Below are 18634 nucleotides of genomic sequence, written 5' to 3' on the forward strand. Positions count from 1 at the left end.
GCTGTGGGAGTCTGAGCCAGAGAGCCTGAGAAGATGAGGTGTTCACACATCCCTGTACTCTAAGTCTGCAGGGGAGAACCGAGGGCTTTCAAGAGACTTGTAAATAACTCATAGCAGCCTACCATGAAAACCTGACTCTATTTATCAAATGTGTCACAATATTACTGACATAAAGGAAGGAGCCATCACGGGCTGTTTCAGTCATGCTTCAGGGTCCTATCGACCAAGTGGAGCAGTAGAAGGCTAGCAGGACCATGTGTTACAGTAACACTGGATGTGTACAGCAGACTATACCAGACCCACTAGGCAGACACCTCCAGGCCAGCCCAGCCGTACACAACCCCATCCTCCATTCTGAGAGGAGGAAGGAAACAGGCATCAAATCTCCACCTGAACAAACCTAGCCTTCTAGTACACCACAGAGACAGGGCTCAGTATGTCCTTCCCCATAGGCCCACCTTCCCTCTACATACCTGAGGGAAGTACACTCATGCGACGGTGCCCAGTAAAACTTTCCTTCTCTCCAATACTGTACAGAGCTGTCGCACAGTGTATCAGTGTGATTACATTGAAGGAGACAGACAAATAACTTACTCCTTGTCCATATTGTCTCATCTAGCTGGCTAAAAGGGTACAGTTATAGTATATCTCTCACATTTACAGTACATCAAATGCTTTTGAACTCTTCCATTAAAAAGCCCTGTCTGCCAGTGGGTTAGTGGCAGGGGGGCAAACTCAGTCTGGTGCAGTTCTACACATGAGTGTGTATCCACTCCACATATTGAGCAAACAGGACAGAGGCATGCAAGGGGCCTGACCCCTGGTGTAACAGCGCTATTTGAGAGTAGGTCTGAAGAGCTCTCACAGGCTGTGGGCAGCCCATCAATCACCTCAGAAAGTGGGCTACGGGGTATCATATACTGTATGAAGGAAAAAGAACTAGCCTGGCTGCCTGGGACACCAAAAGTATTTTCAGTGAAGAACACAACATAACTTCTCTTTTAATATTGTATTTGTAGTCATGTATTTTTGTGTGGTTGAGACAAAAATTTCCCCTCAGGGACAATAATGATGATCTGATCTTACAGTCCTGTCACAGCTACAAAGCAGCGTCACTAGCTAACTTTGAAGTGCTGCCCTGAGAGGTGCCTCCTGGGGCGAGATGTATTATTGGTTTGAGAGATCTGCGTGTCCTCGTAGACGTAGACAGTGATTTAACAGAAGGAGGGACACCAGCCTTGACACATTCCTGTCCATTGTTTATTCAGCGGGGTGTAAAATAACCCCAGACATCACAGACATGCCCCCTGTGGGACACTGTCTCTGTGTCCCAAATGGCACCCTTTTCCTTATTCAGTGCACTTCTTCTGACCAGGTAGTGCGCTATATAGGGGATAGAGTGCCTTTTGGGATGCAGCCCGTCTCTGGGTAGTGGGTAGGAAAATAAGCACTGTGGTGACCTCACTCTGATCTCCCGCCAGTAGGTCTTCATCGCTCACCTCAGTCACTGAGCTCACTACTGATACCTGTCCCAAACACGGGTCTGCTGTGACTATGTGAGCCCGCTGAGCTAAAGCCTAGGGATTAGGAGACACAATAGGTTCTGGCATGACACATGCAGTACGTTCAAACACATGTAAATATGGTATCCCTGTCTGCTTAGTACATTTCAGGTCACTATCAGCAGTAGAGTATGAGACAGAATGGGGGTGAGGAGTAGAGCTGTCATGGATTTTGGATGACAGTAATTGACCAGACAAATGCCCGCAGTCACCGTAATAAACGTTTCAATAGCAAAAAATACATTATAATAATATATATTATTATTTATTTTTTAACACATTTTTTTTCTCCTCTCCTCCTCTCCTGGCTGCATGTGCTGCCATATCAATAGAACAGGCGTCCTCAATCAAGTCAATGATGGCATAATGGCTGGACTGGCAGCAATTGAGAAAGTACATATCGAAGCAAACCAGGATGTAAAAGCAAGAAGTAAAAGCAGGAAGTGTACCGTCAATATGTGCTATGATTTGTTGATTCAACTCAACTGATATTACAAAAAATACATTCCATTGCATGAGCCACATCATGAATGAATATTCTACATTATCATGGAAATTATTGCATCACAAGTAGGGTTGTGGCGGTCACGAAATTTCATCAGCCGCTGATTGTCAAGCAAATAGCTGTTGGTCCCACGGTAATTGACCGTTAATTAACCTAAACACATTTATCATTTCCTGGCTTCCACACATCTACAAGCCACTGATGCAGACTTTTGGAACATCTACATTTAATAAATCCATATAATATAGCCTACACCTTCACAATAAATTGATTATTTATTTTAGACAGGTTTAAAGAAACATGATATAAAGAAAATGTAGTCTATTTCAGAGGAACAGAATAGCATAATCTGAGTTGTCCTTATGTTAGGTCCTGATCTGGCTATCCCATATGGTTTGGGCTACACTAGTTAATTTAGTAGACAAGATTTGCTTAGATTTCCGTGGCATTATTTTATAGTACGAAGAATACAATTGAACAAAGCTGAATAAAATAGATAGGATATTTTCTCCAAACTATTTGAGGGAATGTGCACATGCGGCTCTTCTGTGTTGAGGGGTTAACAAAGAAGCAGGTACTCCTATATGTTTAATTTAGAGTTATTACGTCACTCTAGTTGTGGTATTTGAGTTTTAATACATTCTTAGGCTACATGACACGACTCTAATGATGATTTGAAAAAAGTTGCATTAAAGGCATGAGCTCTGCTTTGTTTTTTGTGCAGGTTGTACACACTTCATCAGTCTCTCCTTCACAATTTGACAAGCACTTGATAATGACTCAAATTTCCTGGCAGCATCCCCTTTGTGTGGCCGTAATTCTCCCTAAAAAAAAGACATGCCTTTTGCGGCCAGTGACCGTTGTGCTGAATATAATAATTGTAATTCCCTTCCCCCTGCGTGCTGTGTGCTCCAAAGCACCTCTCACATTTCTCTCCTTCACCTCATCGAGTCTTTCTCACAACTGCGCGCAAATCCTTATCCAATTCCGAGGAGCATATTGAAAATATTGGAAGAACTGTCCACATTTACATTTCGTCAACCAACAAGATGAGTAGGCCTAACGAACAACAAAAGCACTAGCCTATGTCAATCTACTATCCCCCATAGTACAAAAGTTGACCTATTCTATTTTTGGGGCGGCAGGTAGCCTAGTGGTTAGAGCATTGGGCCGAAAGATTGCCGAAAGATTGCTAGATCAAATCCCAGAGCTGACAAGGTAAAAATCTGTTGTTCTGCCCCTGAACAAGGCAGTTAACCCACTGTTCCCTGGTGGGCTGTCATTGTAAATAAGAATTTGTTCTTAACTCTTGAAACTATTTTCATTTTTGGAAAAATAACGTTCCCAAAGTAAACGGGCTATTTTGTCAGGACAAGATGCTAGAATATGCATATAAATGACAGCTTAGGATAGAAAACACTCTAAAGTTTCCAAAACTGTAAAAATATTGTCTGTTAGTATAACAGAACTGATTTTGCAGGCGAAAGCCAGAGAAAAATCCAATCAGGTAATGACTCATGTTTTGAAAGCTCTGCGTTCCGATGCGTCCCTATCGAGCAGTGAATGGGCTATCAACCAGATTAATTTTACTACGTATTCCCCAAGGTGTCTACAGCCTTTTGACGTAGTTTCACGCCTTTATGTTGAAGAATGAGCGTAAACGACTACATTGCGTAAGAGTCCGGCTGAGGGCTCTCAGAGTAATTATTGCGTAATAGAGCTATTTTTCCTCCCGATCTTACTGAAAATTAAGCTGTCCCGGTTTATATATTATCGAATAGATATTTGAAAAACACCTTGAGGGATTGATTATAAACAACGTTTGCCATGTTTCTGTCGATATTATGGAGCTAATTTGAAATATTTTCCCGTGTTGTCGTGACTGCAATTTCCGGTCGAATTCTCAGCCAAACGTGAAGAACTAACAGAGTTATTTCGGCTACAAAAATAATATTTTTGGAAAAGAGGAACATTTGCTATCTAACTGGGAGTCTCGTGAGTGAAAACATCCGAAGCTCATCAAAGGTAAACAATTACATTTTATTGCTTTTCTGATTTTCGTGACCAGGTTGCCTGCTGCTAGCTAGGCATAATGCTATGCTAGGCTATCGATAAACTTACACAAATGCTTGTCTTGCTTGGGCTGTAAAGCATAATTTCAAAATCTGAGATGACAGGGTGATTATCAAAAGGCTAAGCTGTGTTTCAATGTATTTCACTTGTGATTTCATGAATATGAATATTTTCCAGTAATATTTTTTGTCCGTTGCGTTATGCTAATTAGTGTCAGTTGATGACAATTCTCCCGGATCTGGGAGAGGGAGTTCCAAGCGTTAACTAACTTGCCTAGTTAAAAAATATATATATAATAATTCTGTGCGAGAAATAAATATTCCAAACATAGTCTGCGACAGTTGTGGGATGCGATAGATCCCAAATTAATACAACCACTAGCATCAAAAACAACTTTTTATTCAATGAAGCTGATCCTGTCGTTCTGCCCCTTAACAGTTTAAAATGTTGATAAACTATTCGGCTATTTATGTCTTCACATTATAAGCGCAGCAATGTGCACATAGAAGTAGGCTATACGCACAAATGTTCCATTAGCTAAATAACACCATTATCAAAAGTGACCACAAAATGTGATTATGCATGAAATGCTTTTATTATAAAGGTGCATTTTTATGGTGAAAATGATCTTCCCCAAACTTGAAACTCACGCTGTGTATGTATGCCAGTTAGGCTCTACACCCATTGAAAAGCAGATTAATGTGCTTAATTGTAAGAAGTTATTTAGCCACTTTTGTGATACAAACCTTATCAAAACATATAGGGATGGGATAAGCTACATAAGGTGTGGGCCTATGATTTGAAAAAGTCGCAAAAAAAAGGCATGCATTGTTTCTTGCCTTACCCTGGGCATCATTCACAAGTGATAATATTTAATTCACAAGTGATACGCTAATATTGTCACCCATCAGACTATTCTCGATTTAATCTTGTCTTTACATGTGGCACAGTCCCATCCAATCAGAGAGTGGTGGCTCACTGTCCTCTGTCACAATTGGATTAAGATGTCTGGCCCACTTCCTGGGAAACCTAACAAGGCTCATCAGACACAGGACAGGAGGGCACACAGGCCAAGCCAGCTGTGTGATGCAGTGGGTGATACTGTGTCTGTCTGTTCTCCTCATGTCTACAATAACAAGAATATCAGCAGAGGGGTGGATCATCACAAAGCAAGGATCAAATCAGCCGGCTAACATGAATACACATTCAGATGTAACTGTTGATCAGAAAGCTATGGGTTATTGATCATGTCAAGTTATTCATACATTTCTATTTCAAGTCAATCTTTCTCTATGAGCTATACGAACTATGGACTTTTTAAATGGGCGGCAGGGTAGCCTAGTGGTTAGAGTGTTGGACTAGTAACCGGAAGGTTGCAAGTTCAAACCCCCGAGCTGACAAGGTACTAATCTGTCGTTCTGCCCCTGAACAGGCAGTTAACCCACTGTTCCTAGGCCGTCATTGAAAATAAGAATTTGTTCTTAACTGACTTGTCTAGTTAAATAAAGGAAAAAAAAAATACAGAAATAAAAGATGATTCAGGAAAGTAAGCTGGCTAACTATTTGATCCTGGTGAATGGGCGAGGAGGAGGATAGGGTTTGGACAGCACTGAGGTGGGTGGGATGCACCAGGGACAAACACAGTTACTACAGCTGTATATAGACGGTTTGTTCCGTCAACAGGTAGTAACATGGCTGAATCAATCAGTCAGCCAGCCAGCCTGCATGCCTTCCTGCTGGTCTGTTTCTCTGTCTGTCTGGTTGTCTGTGTCTGTCCCACATGTGACTCAGAAGCTCTTAATCTAGTCCAAAGTGTGCCAGCTTTAATATGGTATTTCAATCATTTTTATGCACCAATATAATCCACTCCATAACACCCATTCAATCAATATAATAGCCTACTGTACTTATCCCCCAGGCCGTCACATACAATACAGACGTTATTGTTGATATGTACTCTACAGTAGGCTGTGGAAAAAGGTATGCTAAAGGTATGCTGCAAAATCATGTCAACAATAATTAAATGTATTGCTTGATTATACCAATGATCACAACAATAACAATCCATTACAAAGTTGGAGCCTGTTCTACACCGTTAATGGACTAGAACACTTAAAGGACTGGTTCTATATAGGTCCTATACAGTATCGTTACATACCCAAATCCAGCAGCCAGAATTTGCAGTTTTCTGAGGGTCCCGCTTGAGAACTCATATGGTACAGTGGACTAACAGCAAAAATAGACTGTATTCCATTTGCCATGGCAACCTGCCCTGGTACTATTCAAGTTCTCACACTGTTTAAAATCCAATTCTTCAAAATAATTTTAGAAAACATATACAGAATCATGTAGTTTAAGAAAAAGCTACAGGAAGAAGCTGTATCCTCTAGCTCAGATGAGATCAGTCTGCTGTGTTAGTGGGATGGGATCTGCTCTCTCTTCTCTACTCTCCCAGAGAGTGGGCTGTTGTACTGTGAGGGCAAGCCTCCTCTGTCCCTAAGGAACATTCAGAATCAGACGGCACACTTTACCGTAAAGCCCCTAGTAGAACTCCAGCCCTCAAACAGCATGGGCTCAGCTTCCACAAATCAAATCAAACTTTATTTGCCACATGCGCCGAATACAACTAGTGTAGACTTTACCGTGACATGCTTACTTACAAGCCCTTAAACAACAGTGCAGTTCAAGAAGAAGAAAATATTTACCTAAAATAATAATGGTCCTAGATCGCAGGAAGCTTGGCCCCAGTGATGTACTGGGCCGTTCGCACTACCTTCTGTAGCCCCTTACGGTCAGACACCAGGCGGTGATGCAACCGGTCAGGATGCTCTCGATGGTGCAGCTATAGAACCTTTTGAGGATCTGGGGGCCCATGCCAAATCTTTTCACCTCCTGACGGGGAAAAGGTTTTGTCGTGCCCTCTTCATGACTGTTTTGGTATGTTTGGACCAAGCAGTATGTACTGTAGAAATGTAGCATATATAGTCACAGCTTTACTTCTCTGCACAGTTGCAATGTCCTTATTTAAGCTAAGCTCAATACACTTAAGAACATTCAGTAGTGTGACTGACTGTAGCTGCTAAGGTGCCTCTCACACATTTGTACAGTCAGATCTCAATCTACCCTGCAGTGCATACAGGGCTGGAGGAGTAAACAGACAGCCCACACAAACTCTCCCTGTTCAACTGTGTGTTTTCTCATCAGGATCTCTGGGCACTAACCACAGAGCCTGTTTCCTGTAAGAACCAAAACACACAACGTGCACAACACACACACACGTGGAACACACACACACACACACACACGTGCGCCACACCAAAAAGCTAAGGCCTCCCTGGTACCTTTGAGAAGGTAACCGTTTTAAGCTGAATCAGCAACTGAAGGGGGGTGTTGCTATTGTCTCTTTAGCACATTTTAGAAATACGCTAAACGTATTGATGGTCCCTATTCCCCCTACTGTACACTTCGGTCCACACTGCTCTAGCTGGGGATAGTCATGGTGGCATTTCCTCGTCCAGGGATCCTCAACTAGATTCAGCTGCGGGCCAATTTTTTCTTGGGCGGATGGTCTGGGGGCCGGAACATAATAAAAATATATATATTTAAAATGAAAACTGCCCACAAGAAACCTAAACAGAAAATATTTGCCAAAAAATGAAACGTTGATTACATTTGGGAACATTGTCATGCGTAGGGTGCAGTCTTTCAGATGGGATGTTAAAAAGGGTGTGCTGACCGTGTTCACCCCGGTTTCATGGCTAAATTCCCAACCTGGCCACATTCCATCATGACCACCTAATCCTCCCCCTCATTCCTAATTGGCATATATCACTCCTCACCTCTCCACCTGATAGCTGATGTGTGGTGAGAGTTCTGGCACAAAAATGTCCGCCATGCATCACTGAGGTGGGTGCTACACATTGATGGTGGATGAGGGGAGTCTCCCCCTACTATTTAAAGCGTTTTGAGTACCTCAGTTGGTAGAAAAGTGCTATATAAATCCAATCAATTATTATGAATTATAATTATTTGTATACGATCACCAAATTCTCTCTACTATGTATGGGAATACTTGGGAACATATTTCCAAAATGTCAATCACTTGGAGCTGATTTTCTGCTGTTTTTACAGTCTTTTATGTCCAACAATGAAAATTCAACAAAAAGATAAATATATACATATATGATTTTTTGGGGCCCAGAAAACTGGGAGGGGGCAAATGAAACCACCCGCAGGCCTTCAGTTGGGGAACCCTGTCCTAGACCATGGTCCTGTAGTTGGAAAATACAAAAATATCCAAAAAGCAGTAGCTTTGTCTAATTCAGTTTACAAACTTAATTGCAAAAACATCACAGGAGTCACATCAACAGCATTTTCTGAGAACTTGTGGGGTTGACACAAGCTATGACAGCTACTAATTCACCACAGGCAACCAGCCAGCAAGGGCTTTGTTCTAAGTCCAAGGGATGGGGAATGCAATGAGGAAAACAATGAATGAATAGTCTTCCTACGAGTTAGTGAGACACATCCATCCATCGCCTTCTACAACTCCCAGACGTTTACCAGGGCAAACCTCCTGCTCACAGGCTGCACTCATTCTGGCCCAGCCATGCATCTGGGTGACAGCACCAGTCGGGAGTAGGAAGAGGAGAGTTCCCAGATCTTCCCACCCATACCCCTAACCCGTCCACTGCCCTGAGAAAAAGGCCTAGGCCTACATGCTCTGCTTCAAGGACAAAGCACCACAAAGACAAGGGGAGCACCAAGGACATATTCATCCTCCTAGTTCTAAAGGAGCCCTGCTGAGGGGAGTCTTCAGTCTGCATAACAATTCACTACAGAAAATAGGAAAGCTATGGCGCTGTGCAGGTATAAGAACGGACTGTCTAAGAAGTTCTGATGCTCCTACAGGCGCTCAGGAAAAACATGGGGAAAAAAGCACACATGAAACTTGAAGGCAGCAGAATAATAAAGAACTGGATGGGAAATCCTTAAGTTTGTTTTCAGTTGGAGAAGACCATCCAAGTGTGTAACATGCATCAAACACTACCTGGTTTAAGCCAAAATACAGGATTCCCCACTCCCTTATAAAATGATGAAGAGCCTAATGTTTAGGAAACCTATCAGCATATAATTTTTTCCTTTATTTAACTAGGCAAGTCAGTTAAGAACACATTTTTATTTACAATGAAAACCTACCGGGGAACAGTGGGTTAACTGCCTTGTTCAGGGATAGACAACGACAGATGTTAACTTTGTCAGCTAGGGGATTTGATCCAGCATCCTTTCAGGTTACTGGCCCAACGCTCTAACCACTAGGATACCTGCCGTCCCAGGTAGCCTTGGCCGCACCATGGAAACCACCAGTATATAGTACACAAACATCAGCTCTATCTTATTACAGACCAGGACAGGAGGAGGGCGGGCCATCTGACAGGAACAAAGCTTTACTGAGTGACTCAGTCATGACAGAACAGAAGCTCCATGTGCCACCCAGGTTTCTTTGATCTCATCCCCAGGGGTCTGGAATGGGGTCAGGTCATGGAGCTCAATAACTACTTCTCCTTTGAAGAAAGATGAAGAAAAACCACTGTCCAGTCAAAAGGACAGGGTCATATTGAAGGCCACACAGTAGCAAAACGTTTTGCAACAGAAAAACAAAAATGCGTGTGTTTTATATTTGACAAGTTCAGGTAGTCTCTACCTGTTTCAGTCAGTTATCTTCCGTTTGGTGCCTGACGAATATGAACCATGAGAGACAGGCCACGTATGCATGTATGAATTCCCAGAGTTAGTCATGTCTATATGAATTCCCACAGAATAATGTAGGTGGTAATCAATATGTTTTCCACAGCAGCACGTGAGTCATCAACACTTCCTCTACAGACTGCAAAACAGGGAGCACCTGGAATCCTTCACTGGCTGCAAGTACACACTCGCCCACTAGAAACCCCCTGGGACCAAGGTAAAGATGGTGCGTGTGTGTGTGTGTGTGTGTGAGTGCGCGCGCGCGTGTTACAGACCTAACGGTAGATTGACATTATTTAATTGTTTTACTTTCGCTGAACATATCATTTGATCTCCAGCACCTGCTTAGAACCATATGATGTGTGCATGTAATCATTTCCCGTACTGTATTCCAGGTGCCTCACAACAGCAAGGCTGACAGTGTGTCTATGTATCTGTGTCTGTGTGTCTGTGTGTGTTCCAGCCTTCTCAGTCCCAACATCAAGGCCTACCTTTGTGGTGGTGGTTGAAGAGTCCTTCCATCTCCATACTGGAGCGTGAGTGAGCGATGCAGAGCATGGCACAGGGCACTATGCCCTCCTGGGCAGGGGAGCGGTCCGTGGTCCTCACCAGGCACCAGTCTGGCTTGTCATGGAGCCTCTCCAGCACCTCCACTGTCTGACCCCTCCGTACAGTCAGCTCAGAGCTGCTGCCATTACTAGCCACAAAGTCATGGATGACCACGGTCAGCTCACAGCCACCAGAGAGCTGGAGAGAGGGAGAGAAAGAGTGATGGAGAGGGAGAGAGGGAGGGATGGAGAGGGAGAGGGAGAGAAAGAGTGATAGAGAGGGAGAGAGAGAGGGAACATGTCAGACTTACTATAAACATTACATGACATAAAGGAATAGTTTGAGGTTATGAAGAAACAGCCTGAATGTATTGATGTTTAGGAGCAGTATCATAATGAGGGTGTGAAATATAACTACATGTCATTAAATGGTGAGATTCTCAGGATGTACTAATCATCAATAGCGAGTCTATTATTAGCATGTCAACAACTGAGTTCTTATATGGGTTTGAAGGTCCCCAAGTCCCCCTGAGAATTGCTGATTTGCCACATGTCAGTCATTCCGTTTCCCCAGACCCAGTCTCAGTCACAACGCTAGACTAAGAGCTTATTCTGATGGCCATCAGAGCAGTCACTCAGCACTGTGCAGGCTCCAAACCAACCACATACTGTAGCTACTGTAGCTCAACTGTACTGAGTTGTACTGTAAACATTCTGGTGAGTCACTCGCCACACATTCAGATGCCTCAACATGACCCAAGAAACACTCTGACATTCTAAAGCAGTAGATGCAGGGGGAGAAAATGTCCATTAAACTGCCATATACAGTATTCCATTCAAATATACATTGACGATGATGGGCACATCAGGGACGTTTCAAACAGGGAAATCAGTTACAGGAGAATGACGATCACCCTCGGCAGTTCCACACTGACAACACGTTCTTCAAATGACTATCAAATTAAACCAATTAAGTACTCCAACCAACATCCCACCAACATGGCTAGTTAGTAACTGCTAGAGATCCATACATACCCATTGGTAGTGAGGCAAAGCCAGCGAGTTCAAAAGCTGAGCCACCGGACGCGAGTTTTTATTGTCCTCCATGATTCTGTCCTCTGTCCTCTTCTCCTTCATACTCTGATGCTGAATCTAATCCATCGACGAGACACAAGGTTAACTTAACCCTGAACCACACTGACCTGAGGTAACACGCAGGCCCACCTACTCTCATATCCCGCCGCCCGATGGCCCTACGATGGTATCTAGGTACTATATACCAGAGCCAAAGTACTCCTTTCCTTGTCTACTGTACCAGCTGTGCCTTCTCCAAGGAGAGGTTGGAGATATGACACTGACACAGAGAGTGGTACAGCTAGTGGGAGGCTGACACACTCGTTGACGCGTCGCCGACACACAACTCCACTCTGTCATTGCCTCTCACAGATCTCACAACACCAGGCGAAGAGGCAGAGAGCGAGAGAAAGAAAGACAAAGAGAGGGAGGCAGAGAAAGAGAGGGAGAAAGGAAAAAAAGAGAGAGTGAGAAAGAGAGTTGACTGTGAGTGATTGTGCCCTGCATTAAAGGAACCACGGCCCATTAGTGGACATGAGAGGACACAAGGACTCTCCCTCATCACCTCTCTGTGACCTTGACTGACCCTTTCTGTGTTGTTTTCTGTACCCTGACAGAACCAGAGCTACACTGTGTCAGGAAGGACACATACAGAAAGGGACATACTATGCATGTCTTCCAAATGTCACCATATTCATTTTGCTGTGCATTATTTTTGACCAGGAGTGCACTATAAAGGGAATAGGGTAGCATTTGGGACTCAACCACTGTGGCTAAGTCAATTTGAAGCCAATTCCTTGATTTAGGAGAATAGCTGCATAGAGCACAATAACTGCAAGTCCAGCTTTGGCAGGGAAACATGGTCCCTAAAGAGGCAGAGTGTTTGTGTGAGAGAATATAGCTCTGACTGTGAGTAGGAGTGATATCCTTCTGTGCTGTTATTGCCTGATAAAATCACACTATCTGTTCCTTCCTGAAGACGAGCCATGTTTCTCATGTTCATCTCTGAGATGGAAAGGAAAAGTCTAAAAGTCTAACTGGTTCACAGGAAGCCAGTCCAAATTAAAAAGATGTCTTGAAATACTCATTTCTAATTGACTTGTCTGGTTGCAGTCTCTCCTAAAAAGGACTGGAATAAGAGGCTACAGTTTGAAATGCTGTTGAAAAGACGTCTCTAGAGTCTAACGTGTCAAATGATACTGTGAAGATCTCCGCTGTTCCACAACAAAGACCAACAGCCCTAAACTGCAGGGATTGTAGCAGCAGACCATTGTCTTACATCAGACTCCGGAGTTGGCAACGTGTCGTATTTGAATGGCGTAGCTGTTGGGAGGCAATGGGCAGCATATGATGACTCACCTTATCGCTGTCCAGTGTGTTCTGAGAGGTACGCGAGGCGATTGAGATGGTGTCTGGCTGACTGCTGGCATCACCCTGGCTGTCCAGGTCATCTCCATGACTACAGAGGGACAAGAGGAATCAAGACAGGGCGGGGCAGCTCTCACAATCAAATACTGTTGGGGCACTTTAATGTTAGGTTGTGCTGCGGTACTGACGGAACAATAACTTAATGTATAAAACCAATGTCCAATGCAGTCAGTCCTGTATGCTCTGTAAGAAAGGCTGTGAGAAGTGATGAGGTTGATAAAAGGTTGTCACGCCTTGGTCATAGTATTTTGTGTTTTTGTTATATATTTGGTCAGGCCAGGGTGTGACATGGGTTTATTTTGTTGTGTTTCGTATTGGGGTTTTTAGGCATTGGAATTGCGGCTGAGTAGGGGTGTAGCATAGGTTTGGCTGCCTGAGGCGGTTCTCAATCAGAGTCAGGTGATTCTCGTTGTCTCTGATTGGGAACCATATTTAGGTAGCCGGGGTTTCACTGTGTATTTTGTGGGTGATTGTTCCTTTGTGTTTGCACCAGATAGGGCTGTTTCGGTTTTCACATTCCGTTTATTGTTTTTGTTTTTCTTTATTATTTAATAAACATGGATTGTAATAGCCACGCTGCATTTTGGTCCGATCCTTGCTACACCTCCTCGTCCGAGGAGGAGATAGAAGAAAGCCGTTACAAAGGTGCAGTACTGTACTGTACCTTCTGCCCTTGTGTTTGACTGTGGTGGCCTTGGGGATGTGAATAGGCTCCTTCAGGGCTCCTCTCAGGTGGATGGTACGCTCCTGGATCACCTCCCGGATGTGTTTGATCCAGTCCTGCTTGTTCTCTATGCTGGACGCCTGAGGGGACAGACGGACGGACGGTCAAGACAGACGGGCGGGCAGAAAGATCCCAGTCCACACATTCCCAATATTTCGACACAATCTATGATGCGACACTAACTACACTCAGAGCTGTTCAGTCAACACAGTCAACCCTGATGCCTTCATCGATGCGTTCACTCCAATGCTTACTATTTTTTACCAGAGTACATCAACAGAACACACTTTTTGTCATGTTCCTGTCATTCAGTAAGACCCTTTCAATCGATTACAGTATGTTTCACAATTGAGGAATTCCGAGGAGCCATTTAAAGGCCCCTTCAGTGCTGTGTGAATGATGTGAATGAGTGGACACATAATTAGCATATGACTAACTCATGTCTTCATGGGAACTATGCAACAATAATCAAGAGTATGCTGCTTTTATATAACGGACAGATTAAGATGGGCAGTCTGCCATTATATAGTGTGTATAATATATACATACCGTGTGTGTGTGTGTGCTGTGACTCATAACGCATCAACACGCAGATATGTTTCTAAGTGCATGAACTGTTATGCAAATCTTCGAACTTGAATACATAGGCCTGGTAACGCCCACTCAAAGAAATATGTTTTGGGCGGAATTGTAGGAGTACATTTAGTGGTCATCAAATCTTAGTGGGTTGAACTTAAATCTTTAAAACACACAGTAACACCCACTTAAGGGAATACGTTTTGGACAAAAGTGGGAGTAAATACATAAATATTCATTGTGCTTGATTGTGTGCTGGGTTACTGTTAAGTCAAAATGTCCCAGTTACCTTCAGCACCATCTTGTTGTCTGAACTGGGGGTCCTCCCAACCCAGAGAGCAAACTTACACGGATCCCCCTCCACATGTTCTGTGACACCAAGCTCTGAAGTCTTAGGAGCAGAGAGAACACAAAAACAGAGTTGGAGAAAGAACAGGAAAGGAAGAGAGTAAATATAGGGTTGATAAAAAAGTATTGACTAGAGATCCGCGCAGGCAACTATTTTGGTAAATCATTCATTGATGTGAATGGGAGACTTTCATTTAAATTAAGCGTGCAGATCTCAAGTTCCAGCCATTGTGATGAGAGAGTGGACAGGTTGTGCTTACAAAGAGCTTGCTCTTGTAGAGGTACTTGTTGCGTCCGTTAGAGTCCTTGACCTCCTTGCTGAAGACCAGGGACATCTCAAATAGGAAGAGGTGGCGCTCACGTCCCTTACGGATCAGAGTCTTGGGATCCCACACCTGGAAGGACTCCTGCAGGATCAGCTCTCCTTGGGAGTCAATATTCCCATCGAACCCTGGAGGGGGGAAGAGGAGGAGGAAGAGAGGGGACTGTCAAGTCACTTGATTCAAATAATAATTTGTAAAGCTACACTACAGTTCAAAAGTTTGTGGTCACTTAGAAATGTCCTTGTTTTTGAAAGAAAAGCACATTTTTTTTGTCCATTTAAAATAACATCAAATTGATCAGAAATACAGTGTAGACATTGTTAATGTCGTAAATGACTATTGTAGCTGGAAACAGCAGATCTTTAATGGAATATCTACATAGGGGTACAGAGGCCCATTATCAGCAACCATCACTCCTGTCTTCCAATGGCACATTGTGTTAGCCCATCCAAGTGTATCATTTTAAGGTTAACTGAGCATTAGAAAACCCTTTTGCAATTATGTTAGCACACCTGAAAACTGTTGATTTCTAGGCAGAGTTCCTCTGTCCACTGTCTGTGTTCTTTTGCCCATCTTAATATTTTCTCTTTATTGTCCAGTCTGAGATATGGCTTTTTCATTGCAACTCTGCCTAGAAGGCCAGCATCACGGAGTCGCCTCTTCGCTGTTGACGTTGAGACCGGTGTTTTGCGGACACCATTTAATGAAGCTGCCAGTTGAGGACTTGTGAGGCGTCTGTTTCTCAAACTAGACACTCTAATGTACTTGTCCTCTTGCTCAGTTGTGCACCGGGGCCTCTCACTCCTCTTTCTATTCTGCTAAGAGACAGTTTTGCTGTTCTGTGAAGGGAGTAGTACACAGCGTTGTACGAGATCTTCAGTTTCTTGGCAATTTCTCGCATGGAATAGCCTTCATTTCTCAGAACAAGAATAGACTGTCGAGTTTCAGAAGAAAGTTCTTTGTTTCTAGCCATTTTGAGCCTGTAATCGAACCCACCAATGCTAATGCTCCAGATACTCAACGAGTCTAAAGAAGGCCAGTTTTATTGCTTCTTTAATCAGAACAACAGTTTTCAGCTGTGCTAACATAATTACAAAATTGTTTTCTAATCATCAATTAGCCTTTAAATTTGATTTACTTCGATTAGCTAACACAACGTGCCATTGGAACACACGAGTGATGGTTGCTGATAATCTGGCCTCTGTACGTCTATGTAGATATTCCATAAAAAATCTGCCGTTTCCAGCTACAATAGTAATTTACAACATTAACAATGTCTACACTGTATTTCTGATAGATTTTATGTTATTTTAATGGACAAAAATGTTGCTTTTCTTTCAAAAACAAGGACATTTCTAGGTGACCCCAAACTTTTGAATGGTAGTGCATATTCCATAAAAGCTTCCTGTGAGTTAGCCCAGCCTGCTCGACTAGGAGCTAAAAGGAATGTCCAGTAGGTCAAGGCCTAGTCCTCCTACTACAGATAAAAGGGGAAACCCTTAGCTAGTTCTATGTATATTTACTCCTACCGTCCATCATGCTCAGGTGCATGGCGTCGTTGGCTCTCTTGGGGACACTGAGCATCACCTCCAGACCATCCTTGATCTCCCCCTTCCCCTCCTCACAGCAGGTCAGCAGCTCCTGGAGAGGAAACGCAAACACACACACACACAGAGAGAGAGAGAAACAAACACAAAACTTTAGTTGCATTTCACAAACCTCAAGGCCCAACGAAAGATAAGGCTGTAAAGGACTGTGTTCCATGCAAGATGCAGTTTAGCTTCCAACATTGTAGCTTTGTTGACAACTAGCGATGTGTTCTACAATAAACAAGATCATTATACAAGCTGGATTACAGAGGGTGAGAGAACAGAGGGATTTTATTGCATGACATAAGTATTTGATCACCTACCAACCAGTAAGAAAACCGTCTCTCACAGACCTGTTAGTTTTTCTTTAAGAAGCCCTCCTGTTCTCCACTCATTACCTGTATTAACTGCACCTGTTTGAACTCGTTACCTGTATAAAAGACACCTGTCCACACACTCAAACAAACAGACTCCAACCTCTCCACAATGGCCAAGACAAGAGAGCTGTGTAAGGACAACAGGGATACAATTGTAGACCTGCACAAGAATGGGATGGGCTACAGGACAATAGGCAAGCAGCTTGGTGAGAAGGCAACAACTGTTGGTGCAATTATTAGAAAATGGAAGAAGTTCAAGATGACGGTCAATCACCCTCGGTCTGGGGCTCCATGCAAGATCTCACCTCGTGGGGCATCAATGATCATGAGGAATGTGAGGGATCAGCCCAGAACTACACGGCAGGACCTGGTCAATGACCTGAAGAGAGCTGGGACCACAGTCTCAAAGAAAACCATTAGTAACACACTACGCCGTCATGGATTAAAATCCTGCAGCGCACGCAAGGTCCCCCTGCTCCCTGTCCAACGCATGTCCAGGCCCGTCTGAAGTTTGCCAATGGCCATCTGGATGATCCAGAGGAGGAATGGGAGAAGGTCATGTGGTCTGAAGAGACAAAAATAGAGCTTTTTGATCTAAACTCCACTCGCCGTGTTTGGAGGAAGAAGAATGATGAGTACAACCCCAAGAATACCATCCCAACCGTGAAGTATGGAGGTGGAAACATCATTCTTTGGGGATGCTTTTCTGCAAGGGGGACAGAACGACTGCACCGTATTGAGGGGAGGATGGATGGGGCCATGTATCGCGAGATCTTGGCCAACAACCTCCTTCCCTCAGTAAGAGCATTGAAGATGGTTCGTGGCTGGGTCTTCCAGCATGATATCGACCCGAAACCCACAGCCAGGGCAATTAAGGAGTGGCTCCGTAAGAAGCATCTCAAGGTCCTGGAGTGGCCTAGCCAGTCTCCAGACCTGAACCCAATAGAAAATCTTTGGGGGGAGCTGAAAGTCCGTATTGCACAGCAACAGCCCCGAAATCTGAAGGATCTGGAGAAGGTCTGTATGGAGGAGTGGGCCAAAATCCCTGCTGCAGTGTGTGCAAACCTGGTCAAGAACTACAGGAAACGTATGATCTCTGTAATTGCAAACAAAGGTGTATTTACCAAATATTAAGTTCTGCTTTTCTGATGTATCAAATACATATGTCATGCAATAAAATGCAAATGAATTACTTAAAAATCATACAATGTGATTTTCTGGATTTTTGTTTTAGATTCTGGGTACCTATGATAAAAATTATAGACCTCTACATGCTTTGTAAGTAGGAAAACCTGCAAAATCGGCAGTGTATCAAATACTTGTTCTCCCCACTGTACTTATTAATGAGAGTCGTCTAACGACTGTTTCTATTTTGCAAGTGTACAGTACCTTGAGAAGCAGCTGATACTTGGTTATTCTCTGGACAGGCTTGATGAGGTATGAGGATATGGAGTTGGCCAGCCGGTGCCTCTGTTGAATTTCCTGGAAACCAAAAGACAGAGACGTCTTAAAGGGCACAGAGACGCCGAGGCAGCAGTCGCCAGCGTAACCCTGCTCCTAGACCTAGACAGACAGCACTGATGAAAAATGGAGATACCCCTCTCCTCAGAGCTGGAGGTCACTGAATCAAACCTAAGGTCAATCTTCTGTGAGTAGGCTTCATCTACCCCTCTTCCTCCCTCCTGTACTACCACCACAACTCCTGTTAAGATCAGCCTCACTGCCAAACACCCAGAAATCACCCGGGTAAGCCAGAATT

At 43.6% G+C, this 18634-nt stretch overlaps 1 protein-coding gene across 3 annotated transcripts in view; it reads right to left on the bottom strand.

Moving 5' to 3' along the window:
• Nucleotides 1-18634, bottom strand: part of LOC109901700 (triple functional domain protein) — a 148306-nt gene that overhangs the window by 18622 nt on the left and 111050 nt on the right. For all 3 annotated transcript variants that reach the window (XM_031786915.1, XM_031786916.1, XM_031786917.1), the window contains 7 exons: nucleotides 18265-18357; nucleotides 16439-16550; nucleotides 14847-15037; nucleotides 14528-14629; nucleotides 13603-13742; nucleotides 12870-12969; nucleotides 10380-10635 (listed from right to left, as the gene is read on the bottom strand). In XM_031786915.1, the coding sequence (XP_031642775.1) occupies nucleotides 10380-10635; nucleotides 12870-12969; nucleotides 13603-13742; nucleotides 14528-14629; nucleotides 14847-15037; nucleotides 16439-16550; nucleotides 18265-18357 (994 nt within the window). The remainder of the gene's footprint in view (nucleotides 1-10379; nucleotides 10636-12869; nucleotides 12970-13602; nucleotides 13743-14527; nucleotides 14630-14846; nucleotides 15038-16438; nucleotides 16551-18264; nucleotides 18358-18634) is intronic.

The sequence above is a fragment of the Oncorhynchus kisutch genome, linkage group LG13 (genome assembly GCF_002021735.2).
Source record: "Oncorhynchus kisutch isolate 150728-3 linkage group LG13, Okis_V2, whole genome shotgun sequence".
Lineage (NCBI taxonomy): Eukaryota > Metazoa > Chordata > Actinopteri > Salmoniformes > Salmonidae > Oncorhynchus > Oncorhynchus kisutch.